Consider the following 13,660-nt stretch of genomic DNA (forward strand, 5'->3'; position numbering starts at 1 on the left):
CACACATTTCTTTACATAATAGAATCAGCATAGTGTGGTTGACAAAAGGGAGGTTTGTTCCAAATAAGGAGTAAGACCGTTATTTATCTTTCGTTTTTCAAATTTCCGTTACGATAACAGATGTACAAGTGCCTAGAGAACAACTTAAGGTCGGAAACTCATTGTGCCTTAAATTTAAAAATCTTTGACTGAAGTTTGTGGAGCACCTTTGTAGAATACGAAACCTGAAATTAAATAAAAAAGAAAACTTTTCCAATTTAAACTCTGCTATATATATTCTCCTTTTATTAATTCTTTTTTATATGAATTCAGGTAAAAATCAAATCAATGTTATTAAATGAAAAAATTTTTGAGTGATATTTAAATTTTTTTGAATCCCATAAAGAATACCTTCTCAGAAAAAATTATTTAATCTTCGTCGGACGAAGGTTTTCAAGAATGTAGGTATTTTCAACTCTACGACACCGTTTCCGGAAAGTAATTGATTTAAAAAATATAAAAGCAACATAATGTCATTCGCCTTTTTCTTCGGCCCCTGCGATTTCGCGCTATCAGGTACAATTTCAGCAATTTTCACTTAAACTAGAAAAACAAAATTAGGATTTTTGAAGAAATGGTTCCTTGCAATATTGCCGATATGGCCGGAAAACAAGCGACAAAGGAAGACGCAGGACAGGTTACCAATTGGATATAAAAGGCTACAGAAACATTTTATACCATATTCTTGAAAATAGAATTGTCTACCTCCTCGAACACGAAACATGCAACGTCGCAATAGATCCGATTCGCTACCATTCACTCGTACCAGTTGATTTCTACAGAATCCGTTTACGAACAAAGGCGTAAAGTTTCCTAATTTAAGCAATTAGCATACGACGACGTTCAATTAGATCCATTAGACCCCCACTGCAGTTCGACCTTGATGTAGATCGCGAACGACCATCATGGGGGTACGCAAGAGAAGAGACTTGTTCCGGATAAAACGGTCCAACGTTGTTGTATCGCTTGTTCACAGGCTACCACGCTAAATAGTTTTATATTTTGGATCCAGTTGGTCAGGTGTGTCTACGACAACGCTCTGCTGTGAGCCAATCCTGGTGTGGCGAGATGCCAGCTGCGTCACTGCAGCTGTTTACCCTGGTTTTGCAGAGTAGTTTTGTTACCAATAGATGTATGAATGCATAGCTATCCTTTTAAACGCCGGCATTTGATCTACATCGCATACAAAAATTATAACCAAATCAATTATTTTAGAAAAATCAAACTAAAATAATAAAACATTTTTAACTCTGTTTGTCCAGACAGCAAGATTTCTTACTAATTAAACGTATAAATAAAACAAGTCCAACAATATTCTCACGCAATAGGTCAGGCGAAGCCGGAGAGTTCTGTGACGAAAAGAAGACACTAGTTTGCAAATTGCCGTATTGTTTGAGAAAAAAAACTTTTCTACGTTAATTAAAAGTAGCGATATCAAAACCATTTCTTTATTTTTATGGTGCGTTTGTTGAAACTACAATTTAATTTAAAAATTTAAAGCTCATCAATATCATGTGATGTAAGTGCTTTTTTCGAACTTTGTCCGACATATTTTTCGTTCATTTTCCTTGTAAACAAGTGTAATCAACAAACAGCTTCTACAGCTGCACGTAGGCAGGTGACCAAATTAAAGGTTATCATCGCGAAGGCCTGAAAACAGTGACCTGTTTGTTTCGTTATACTGGAACATGGGAAAAATATGATTAGACAATTATACTATTACGGGCCAATCCCAGTCAAAGACTAGAGACGCTCACGCGAGCGCAATTCGCATTATCATCGCGACCAACAGGCAGCCATCGTGAAGTGAGGTGGTGCGATGTTGTTCGTCATCACAAGTGACTTTTGCTGTGCTGACGCAGGAGTTTCATTGTAAATAATACTTGTGCAAGCATGAAGCTCGATCGAGTGAGTAGTGCAAATTAAGCATAACAAGAGCTGGATCGTAAACAGTATGCTGGATGCGACGCGCAGTAATGAACTTCGATCTTTGGAGGCACGATTTTATATTTAGAAAAAGGTTATTTATCGATCGATTGCATCAACTTACGTGGGACAGAAGAATACATTAAGCGATTCCTGTGCATAGCGGACCAGTGAACTGATGGCGTCACTCAGTTTGCTCGGTACAATGCCAACCTGCCACATGGGCTTCCTCAGGATCAATATGCACTCGATGAAACCCAGCTTGCCAGAATTTCCGGTCACTCCTTTCATATATGGATCGCCAACCTGTCACTTGTACACTACTACTGTTGCTGTTCCTACGGGAACACCTGACTAGCACCTAGCACTGTGTTATCAATATGATAACTTGGATTTGCGCTTTGACTTGCAATTCTTTGGCAGGGATGAAACAACAAAGCACTTCTTGTTCGTATTTGAACACGATTAAGAGTACTTAATGCTGGTTCGATCCAGGGATTAATAGAACACTTAGCTAACACTTTGTCACTTTACAATTATCACAGACAGTTCTGCAAGCGTTTGAACACAATTGCAAACTTTTCTACTTCTTAAATATTCCGTTGAAGCAAAATTCCTTATCCACACTTTCTCTTCTTGGGTTTAAACGTCGAATGTAAAAACATTGAACAAGGCACAGAACACTGGTGATGCTTGTTCCGGAAGGACATACTTGGAGAAGCACACACTTGCTCTTTCCACCGAGCGGCCCTCAAATTCTATCCTGAAGAACCGCGACGATTTTTCCTGAAAAGAACACCGTCGCTGCCACGTTGATAGCTATTAGCATGATCCACCACTAAAACTATGCGGTATATTTACAACCCCATCATCCGATTTCCGCGGTTTGTTACGTACGGGAATAAAAGGAAGCTGATTGGCGAAACCCCTCGAGTCCGCTGCGGCAACAGTACTGAATCATACCGATGAATGGTCTGATTATGAACGACTTGGAGAGGATAATAGACCGATACCCATACCAGTGCAGGTGTGGAGTGTACACACGACTGATAAGGCTGGTCTCGTAGTCCGGTTCGTAAGCAAAATTTTTGATTAATACATTGCTAATTTATGAGGTTGCCATAAAGCACACTGACTGTTCTGTGGTGTTAAATTGCTATAAAATTTTGCGCTAGTGTGTCATACGGTTGGTGCGGTACGGTCTGGAATTGGTTTCATGTTGCATGGGGTAAAGTCGATTTATCGGTACTTTTCCCAAGTAAGCATTAAACAGTAACAGGATTAGATTGTGTATATTTTATTTATACTATCATCGATTCCGGGCAGATTAACCTACATTTGCTGGGTATTGCGTACGCTAAATATGTTAGCAAAAGTGATTATTTCGAACACTTGGAGATATAATGTCTTCCCTTTCAAATACTTGTAATGTAAAACTACGGGAAAGGAGGAAGTAATTCCAAAAAATTTAAAAATGCGAGTGTCACAAGAAGTAAGTTAGTAAGTTTGAAGCATTAATAAGTTACGAATCTATTATAAAATTTCCTATGCATCGACTCCAAACAAAACTTTTAATTTTTAAGTGCGCGGTAAATTGTTGTTAAATGTGTGGTTTGTCGAAAATTTTTCCAATGCCATGCCATGTGTTATTTTTGCCATTGATTTTCAGTAAATTTGCCAAGATAACAAGGTGTTTTACTCGCACAGACATCAATATGATCATTGTCAGTGCAGTTACAAACAAACGCACGCTTGAAGAATAGTAAATTACTGTTTCTTGCTTTTGAGATTTTTGTAGAAACCTTCTTTGGAGTCATTTTCTTCACGATTTCTCAACTTCTTAAACACGGACGTCAAAACTGTATACGGTTTGATTCAATTTTTGGTGCCGTGAAGGCAGCTCAGAAAACAAAAACTGACAAAACATGTTTGGATGAAATGTCGACCAACATTTGAAAAGGGCGGATAAGCCAACTGTCAAACAGACCGAGCGAGAGTTATTTTTTGCTGGAGCAGCATAGGAAAATGAACTCTCACTCGTTCTGTTTGACAGTTGGCTTATCCGCCCTTTTCGAATGTTGGTCGACAAATGGAAAAATATTGGATAGTTATGAAGCAGTTTACTTTCGATCATCGACCGTACGCTTCAGACGAAAGTGCACGTGCTTGACTATTGTTTTTCAATTTTCATGCCTCCTAGCCCCGAGACTCACAAAACATAACAAACATGTTCTGGGAATGGAACAATATTCGATTTTATCTCCTTTGTTAGGTACATTCTTCACTGCGACTTGTGCGGCTTGATAGACCAGCATCGTACTTCGAAACCAACTAAGTGGTCACTTTTTCCATGATCACTCAATTTCTTACTGCCACTAACCACTAGATATTTGTTAATAACATTTTATGTTCAAGACTTGAATCTTTTAGATTTAGATTTTAGAATAGATTTTCCAGATTAGCACAAGCACAAACTGGGGGGAACTAATAAAAAGTTTTTAGTCAAAGATCTGCGCCTCTCGATAAATGTTAAGCTTCGTCCGGTAATGTTATTTTCCATTGTTTATAAGAGGTAGCTCATACCAGGAGAAGTTTCAGTATCTGATCTAAGTAAAGTATTAACACTGACGAACTGACATCACACATAGAAGTAAATCTTTTAAAAACCATCGTCCTACACATTTTGCTTGCACACTAGCACCCTCTGTTATGTATGTTGCGAAGTAGCTTGCATTTGCAGGGTTTTATACTGTAGGTTTTTTTTGACATTTGTATGGTTTTATTCTGAAAACTCGAAGCAACATCTGCGCGTCGCCGTGTGGCCATGTTGCGAAACATGCTTTTTGAAAAATGAGTGGTTTTTGATTGGACGATGGAATTAACGCGAGTGTCTCGTCTGTTTGTCTGTGGTATTAAATACTGTGCCTTTGCTTTGTTACTGTTATCCTGTGCTTTGTGATACTATGAGTGCGAATCTGCTGTAGCTTGATCGAGCGATTTGGCGTTGCTCATATAAGGGAGATAATAAAGCACATCCCAGCGAGTACTTCAGCTGAGTATTTTTTTTTTGCTTTTGTATTTTTGTTATTTATTCCGGTGGGTATATTTAAAACTTTTACGGCTTTTACGTGTTGCATTTTCAATATTGATCAAATTAACCTTTCTGATTTGCTATATGATTCTTAGCTAACTTTTTCGCTATATAGTCTTCGACTATCGTAACAGCGAGGCAAAATAAACTCACGTCACAAGAGACAGACCCTTGAGTCAAACTGTCCTCAAAGGGATCAGTTGACCCATGGGTTATACTTTTCCGATTCAAAATGAAAACGTTGAATTGTTTTACAAGTTTCTCGGGTTTTGTTCCTGACCGAGATTTTGAGTCTGTCCAAACAAACCGCGTACTTCAGTCTCGACCTCAAGCAGGAAAATGCAAATAAGCTTGCTGCTTGTGATCCGCTCAGTAGAGATTAACGGTAAAATCTGCGAGCCTAGTCTGACTGGCAAGGACCTTTTAGAGTTTGGAGTTCACCGTTTCAAGGATTCCAATGTCAAATCTATAAAGATACTAGACTGCAAGTAATTGCATAATGACTTTTTGCCATTGCTGAAGATTCTAAGAAGCGGTAATTTTTCTTTTCCTAGACTAGAAAGAATATTCCCGAGTGGAATGGCAAATACCAACCAATCAAGAAATGTTGTAAAACATCCGGGGCATAGAAAACTTTCTAAATTAAAGTTTTTATAGCGAAACCATGCGAAATTTTCTGTTCAGAATTTGATTTAAAAAAAATTTCAATGAACATTTGTGAACATTCGAAAAAAACCTGATGATATGAATAGAACAATTCTAACCATTATTATTGGACCCAGAGACTGAACGATTGCACGTGGCACTATTTGTAGGTCAAATTCGCGTTGTCAAACAGTGAAATATTATATTATAGAAACTGCTTCTATCTGCTTGATAGGTCATGGTAATATTTGTTTTGTAGTCCACCGTCCAAAACGAACAAAACAAACGTAAACGAGAACTATGCTCTAAAAATCCAGTAAAATTTTATGTGTAATCATTAAATACTTGTTTTTTTATTTGCTGTTTTGATTGCTTTGAAATAGCTCTCCTACGAAGGAAAGAGAACTTAATTATCGAATCACTCGTAAAATCAAAAATGCAAAATCTGCATTAGGTAAGGATAAGCCTTGCTTAAGGTACCGACTAGCGTGTACGACGTCGATTGGCACCATATGGCAGCAGGCCACCCACGCGGCACCGGCTCCTCACGGATTGATAACGTACGTGTGCGATATTGGATTGGATGTTTGCAACTCATCGCGGACGCAATGACACGCCAGTCAGTGGCAGCCAACGTCTGTATGTTACACGTACGGGTTGGTTGGTCCTCGCTCATCAGGCACCGTACCACAGGGGTACGAACACGCTCAGCTTGTCAGCCCACAGCAGCAGGCGGAGGAGGAGGACCAGCTGTGGTGGTTGGCTAATTTTTGCTCAAAACCAATAATTTCACAACGCTCTTCGATAGCGGGTAAGCCACGTTATGCTATGCTTTGCGCGCGATGGATGAATCACGAACTGTTTCTTTGCTGATAGTGTTTGCATATTTGATAAAATGTAATCCAGCAAAAAGCAGAAGAGGGTAGAGGCCAGGCCAATGAAGACCGGAGCACGAAAGTGTGAAGTGATATAGTATTATGGCTCTATATTGCTGTCATAGTGATAGCTACTCGTGGCGAAGCCACGGTAAACAGCAGGAAAAGTACGTCCAACATAACGTGAATCACATGTACACGTGTTGTACTCAGGCCAGGCATGGAGTGATACATATAGGTATAATATGATTTTGCGAGTATAACCTTTCTAATCGGAAAAGTTCCGATAATTGGGGAATGATCCGTTTTATACGACATTAATCACAGAATACAGATTTTGTGAGACACACTATCTGACGTATAGAGAAAAGTTTAATTTTTTTAGTCCTCCTACTGGATCAATTCCACAGTATGAAACACTGGGATAGTCAAGGAATAAGCTGGATAATGATTCATCCGGATTCTAGGCACAATCCCTCTCATCGATAAATTTTGATTAGACCAACTCGCTCGTACACATACTTGACACAAGAACGGAATGGAAAAATACTGTAACGCAGAGGAGATAATAATTGCAATCTATTTTCTATTCCAGCTGATTTCAGCCTGAAGGTGACGCTGTTCGGCAAAGAATGTACGGCGCTTCTTGAATACGGATTGAATGTTCCGTTTTGATGAAAACGAACGGTTTCAAACAAAACATGAAAGAAACAACGTTAATAACACTACTGCAGCAAGCTACTGCACGGGAATTCCAATACATTTTTTGCACTGTTGCCTCGACGAGAAGTGTAAACATTTTTTTTGTGTCCATATCATGGGCAGCCAAAAAGTGTATTAACATTTTGTTGCACAGTTTGCTCCTCAATGAGTAGAACAATGCGTAGGTTGCTGAGCAATCGCGATCAGTAAAAAAAAAAGTTAAAACAAAACGGAGCAGAATAAATTGCGACTGCGTAAAGTGTGAATTTTTCTCTTCTCTTTTTTCATTCTGAGGAGGAATCGTCACTGCTTGGGAGTAGAACTTTGTGTCACTAAGTCTTCGAATGTGGCAATACATGAATTTGTACTCATATATACATATGGAAGCTTAATTTGGACTGCCCGTGTCAGACACAAGCTTTTATCTTTTTTCGGTTCTCATTTCAACAACGATCTCCAACGGCCTATCTTGTCCATTGGTGTGTTTTGGCCATCGATCTGTTTTGTTTGTTAGTCTGTTTTGCACACTGGACAAGACAGGCAGGTGAACAACAAGACAAACGTACAATACATACTAATGGATAAGATATGCCAACGGACAAAACAGACCGATTGACAAGACTGAATGGATGGACAAGACACATCGATAGACGAAACCGACCGACGGACAAGACAGGCCAATGGACAATACAAACCGATAATAGGTTTCGGAGTAAACTGTGAAAATGTAATTCGCTCTGTCCGCCATTACTCATTTAAGATAGCGCGTTATGATCTGAAAACTTGCCAAAATGCTCCACAGACCAAGAACTTTATTTGAATCATTCCCTATCATTGTAGGTTCAGGGTCAGCTTTTGCATGGAACCCTGGCTCCCTTTTGAGGTGGGGTTGACCCAAAAAGCACGAAATTTAAATTAAAATCCGGTTATAAACGGTTCCCATTATAGTTTGGTTCAACCCTCCAGCTAGGGTAAAGAGGAACGGACTAGGAACCTAGTAAGCGTTGCTTCAATGACCCTCCCTTATCTACACTCAAAAAAAAAATCGGCGCATCAAATTTCGGTGAAAACATAGGTAATTCTCATCCATCACACTTTTCATGTAACATTCACGTGAACTATTGGTAACTCGCACTCACACTAACCAGTTTACGTGCGATCCCGGTAAATTTTATCAATCCCTCGTTAAATTGAAATTTTTACTCGTAATAGTTGAATTTTACACGTAAAAATAGAGGACGTTAATTCAAAGTTTGTATGTGGAAAAAGACGACGTAATTCAAATTTTAAACGTAAAAAAGAAAAGTCGTTGGTTCAAATCTTAGATGTAAAAAAGTGAACGTAAAAAGAATCACGTAAAATGAATGAACTTTGTAAAAGAAGTGCCTAGTGTGTAGTGTTGAATAAGAAGTCAAAAATTCAGAGATGTATAATTTCTTGTTTTTGAAATTTTGAAATACAATTTCTCAAGGAAATAATGTTCCTCTAATACAATAGGGACGCATAGTACTTTGTTTTACAAAAGACCATCTTAGTGAATGTAGGATCAGTAAAGTAAAATATACCCCTAATGAATAAAAGCGCATACGCCTTTTATCAACAGAATTGTCAACTTCAATTTTGTCGGTTTTGTTGAGATTCGCAGATTATAACAGGTCCATGAGGTTTTTTTAATTATCGCGTGTGTAACTTTATAAATCAAGCTCCTTTCTTCACTCGTCCTAACTGAATTCTCTGTTTCGCGCTACATTGGTTTTGTCTTACGGCGGCCGGGCACCTGGGGATTACGGGTCGCACCAGTATTCTTTCTGCTTCGCGATCAGACAGTATTTGAACGTTTTCTTCAAGGTTATGGGCCCAATCAATTCGCACTAAAATAAAGGTCCGAACGTTTGTTTAGTTCATCGCGCATTTCCCTCATCTCTGGGTTCTCTAATGACAATATCACACGTTTAAGCAATCCATTGAAATGTAAAAGACGAACATAAACATATTATAACATATCTCAACGACTTCCCACTTTCAATCTTTTTATCTGAAAAGTGCTTTCCAGTTCAAGTTTAAAACATTCAAGCTTACACAAAACAAAGAAAATTTCAATAACTTTTTCTGCTACTTGTTATTATTCCTAGAGGCCTAAATGCAGAGAATGTAAAATATATGGATTATCCCACGCGAAATGTGTACTTTTTTATATAAACTTTTTTATTTAAAAGTCACCCATAGCCACAAGGTATTCTATCCCGAGATACGACTACAACTACAACTTGCAACTGCAGGAAAGGTACATGGCAATGGTGACCTTGCTTTGAGCATCTTTGCACCTTTAACATTTGCCAATGAATGCCTCGCTATCTTTCCCAGTTATACAGTTATTTAATTGGGCCATTATTAAAATGGAAGACCAACCGAAACCGGTGAATGTCTTATTAAAGTTGTACTTTCAATTCCAGTAGCAGTGATACGCTTTTAATTCTTCATTTCATGCCGTTTCAAATATGGAGGATAAGAAGAAGCAACTATAAATTAATACAGTAAATCTACCGTACCAAGCGTAGAAATCTGCTTTAAAAGGGTAGCAATTAAACAAATTAGAATGTGAATGATTTTTCTATAAAACATTTTGTGTGAACGTACGATAAATTTTACGATAATTTAAGTAATACTATAAGATTTCAGGCAGAAATTCAAAAACAAAATACCTTCGGTACTGGAAAAAATGTAAATAAATTCACAAGAAGCAATGTACCTTCATCGTCATCTGACTGGTACATATACTGTTCTTCACGTCGAGACTTGTTCCTGCCTCCTCTGGCACCGTGCCGATATCCAACATCGCATTATTCCAGTTTGAATAATAATGCGGCAATAAAATGGTTATCAAAAATTCATGCTCGATGCCGAGAACTGGGAGTTCGTTCGACAGAGTACATTGAAATCGAGCGAGACGTGTTGACCGTTTTGCACTGTTCTTTCCATCGACAAGTGTGTATAACCTTGTATTACCTTGAGAAGCATGCAAAAAATGTATTCGAGCTCGAAATCGTTTTTAGATTAACACGAATTATCCTCAACCATTAGCCGCAATTCCAAATGGATTGTCTACAATCTGTTTATTTTTGGAAAATGGATTTTAATAGAAAAAAGAAATACTCGGAACATTGACTGGATTTTATAATGTCGCTTAAACACATTAACAATCGACCCAAATCAGGTAACTGCTCACTGAAGCAAATACACTGGTCGGTCATCATCACCTGCAATCGTTACATATTGTTGAACTTCCGTAATCTTTCGGCTAGATTTATGATCAAACCCGGACATTTCTTACAGCATTCTGGCCCAAAAAGGTTTATCCTCTTCGCAGAGCAACATAATTCGAGCGTTTCGCAATTTTGCCAGTTCAGTGAATGCCGTGGATGACTCAACCCTTACGGCATCGTTGACAATAGCACCAATCAACCAGCCAGCCAACCAACCAACCAACCAACAGGACATTCCAAATTGGGCAAGCACTTCATTTCTTACTACCACTGACTGACGTCGGTTTCCATCGTAGCAATGCAGACGAACCGGATACCCTTCCGTGACTAGTATCCAAGTAAAGGGGAAAGGGTGCAGTAGGGGGATTCAGAGTGGATTATCGCGATTGCTGAGTACTTTTTTTTTATTTTTCTTGGACTATTACTTCTGAGCATGTCACACGATGCGAGGTAAGTTGTGGTTTATCACGATTGTGGCTTGTGTAATGAAACATAAATGTTGGTTTACTATTTCTCACAAAGCCTGTTTCAAGTGAAGAATAATTGAGAATTATGATCATTTGAACAATATTACTAGCAATGAAACAGCTTTCCAGCCCGAAAGAAATACACCTTTTAACTATTTTTCACCATTGGATAATTCACCACCAACCGACCCGCGCGTTGGTGCGATTGGTTGGACAAATTCGCTTTCACGCGTCGGTTCACTTTCACGCATGATTTGCTTTCGCCCATTTTTGTGAATGCGAATGCGATGAGCTGTATGCGCTGGCAGCAATTGCTGTGGCGTTCATATCCGGGTTCGAACAACGTCAGAACGTCCACCTTCTTAGTAGGTATAAGAATCCTGTGTTGACCTCCGAAATCCGCATGAATCACGAGGGGTTTCACCAATCAGCGTTACGATTTAACAAAGTTAGAAAAAAAAACCCGCAATAACAAGTAATACCTTCTGGTTTATGGAATATTAATTTAGCACTTGCATGTAATTGTCATACACATTCGTTTTTTAGCGAAATTAATTCTTGTATTCACCGCGACATAACGTGACATTCGGCAACAAACTAGCAAAAAAAAGGTATCCGAACGCGTTCGACCCGGCGAAGTGTTAATACGGCACTGTTCGCGTTAGCTCAATTACCGTTAATACAAAGGGTACAGCAGCGGTCCTATTGGCGCAATTCTCTCGCCACCGCGGCAGTACCCAACAACGATATGGCAGAAACACGGTGACGGTCGATTTGTCTCTCTCACGCGGAGTGGACAAGCCTCGCAAAACGGATTTAGTCGCTCTCGTGTTGCGCCATTAAAACGATGAAGGAACCAGTCAGCGGCGGAAACTTCCTTGAGTATATAGGCAAGGCAGGTTTACTGCAGTACAACAGCTCGGTTACGGATGTGTGAACTTTGTAGTGCATAGGGGAAAGTTGCTTTGCAACGACAAGCAGTGCAATTCAATATTTTGACTGCACCAAAAGTTGCAGTTTAGCACACTTGTGAAATCCCTCTAACATTTGACAGTACATTTTACAATATTTATATTCATTATTAAAAACGATTTCCTTAAAGTACAACAATATCCCCTATCAATGAATGCTCGAAACCGACTTTACAGCTGTTAATGTCGACCGTAGCGTGCCTCATTAGAGAAACCTGAACACGTTCTCGCGAGATCTCCTTTTGTCGCCGGGCCTAGTAGTTGAATTGCACGTGGCATTCGTGAACAACAGGGTGTCGCCTATCGCCGTCAACAATCGAAACGCGCGTCGATTAATTTCGCTGACCGAGTACTTTGTTGTTGTTGCTGCTGCTACTGCTGCCCCGCTCGCTCAGGCTCGGTCCGGCAATAGTAATTTGCGTGGAGGCCATTCGGTGCGGGACAAAGTGCGGGATCGACCAAACGAGCGACGCTATTGTTGTTATTGTTGTCGAGTGGTGAGATTTAAATTGCAAAAACTGCGTTTTGTTTATGCCCTGCAACTTTTAGCTCGCTGCAGTCACACCCGCTTTCTCTCATTCTAATAAGGAAGTCAGTCGGTCGGTCTCAAGCTCGATGTAAACAACAACAGCCCGGCACAATCAAGTTTCCCAATTGTCATACGAGTCGATTAAAGTTGGCATACCTACTGGCGCGCTAATTTAAGCTGATTACGCGAACAAACTGTGTGCGCACTGGGCAGCGGGAAACTATTACACTGGTCAACACGATTTTTAGTATCGATAATAAATGCAATGTTTGACAGTCGTTTTTCCAGAAGAGGAATCGAGAGTTAGGTCGGTACGTGTTGTTTAGGCTAGCTTGATGCGTTTAATACGTGATGAAAACGAAAATTTATGAAAATATTCATTACAAAATTTAAATTATTTCAACTGAAGAAATGAAATACTGCCCCGAAATCGTCCCTCTCAGTCCTTGTAGTCTGTAACACAAGAGTTGCTCTGTCATGGTATAAACCATTTGTCGTTCCTCAAGGATTAAAAAAGGCTTAGAAAATTCGATTTTTCTAGAATTTTTATAGAGAAAACTTTTTAACTAGGGTATGTTGCTGCTTCGTCATAATTGCCTATTCCCTTCCTATTCAACACAAATTATTAAAAATATCAGCGTTTTTATGACACACAACGCGATGAATCAAAGTGAGCTGAGATGTATTTAAATGCCTTTTTTCATTAAAGAAATCCTAGCAGTCAAATTTCCTACGTTTTTTCGTGCGACGAAAAAGAAAATAACGACTAATTGTTTTAATTTCCGTCATTCATAAATGAAAATAACTCACGCAAGGCATTGTCGTTATTCTTCAGCCAAGAAAACTTGCCTGACCTTCAGAAATTTTGCAGAATAACATTTGTCTTGCCGTCCTACACAAATACATGCGCGTTAGCTTCGTAAACATTGTTGTGATTTTTAGTTCGGACGATGAAAAATTTTGATGGACGGATTTTAAAACGGTACGACGAATTTAAGAAATAAAGTCAGTTGCGTAATTTCAATAATAAGCTTAATTAATCGCTTTTCAGTGATTTCAAAGTTCACGGATTGGACGATAAGTGTGTTTTAGTCAAATCAGCACAAGAACTTTTGGAGTATTCATTAAATCCATCCAACAAATGATGAAAAT

At 39.0% G+C, this 13,660-nt stretch overlaps 1 protein-coding gene across 9 annotated transcripts in view; it reads right to left on the reverse strand.

Annotated features, from left to right (window-relative positions):
- LOC128738844 (MOB kinase activator-like 2) overlaps positions 1 to 13,660 on the reverse strand; it is a 220,039-nt gene that overhangs the window by 26,630 nt on the left and 179,749 nt on the right. Inside the window, exons 1-2 of one of the 9 annotated variants that reach the window (XM_053834277.1) lie at positions 11,491 to 11,636; positions 2,090 to 2,751 (exon numbers count right to left, since the gene is read on the reverse strand). The exons of 6 other annotated variants lie outside the window; for them this stretch is intronic. In XM_053834277.1, coding sequence (XP_053690252.1) covers positions 2,090 to 2,256 — 167 coding nt within the window. In that variant the 5' untranslated portion in view covers positions 2,257 to 2,751; positions 11,491 to 11,636. Of the gene's footprint in view, positions 1 to 2,089; positions 2,810 to 11,490; positions 11,637 to 13,660 lie in introns of those variants that run through there. 2 more of the 9 variants (XM_053834275.1, XM_053834276.1) reach the window with 2 other exon arrangements.

The sequence above is a fragment of the Sabethes cyaneus genome, chromosome 2 (assembly GCF_943734655.1).
Source record: "Sabethes cyaneus chromosome 2, idSabCyanKW18_F2, whole genome shotgun sequence".
NCBI classification, from domain to species: domain Eukaryota; kingdom Metazoa; phylum Arthropoda; class Insecta; order Diptera; family Culicidae; genus Sabethes; species Sabethes cyaneus.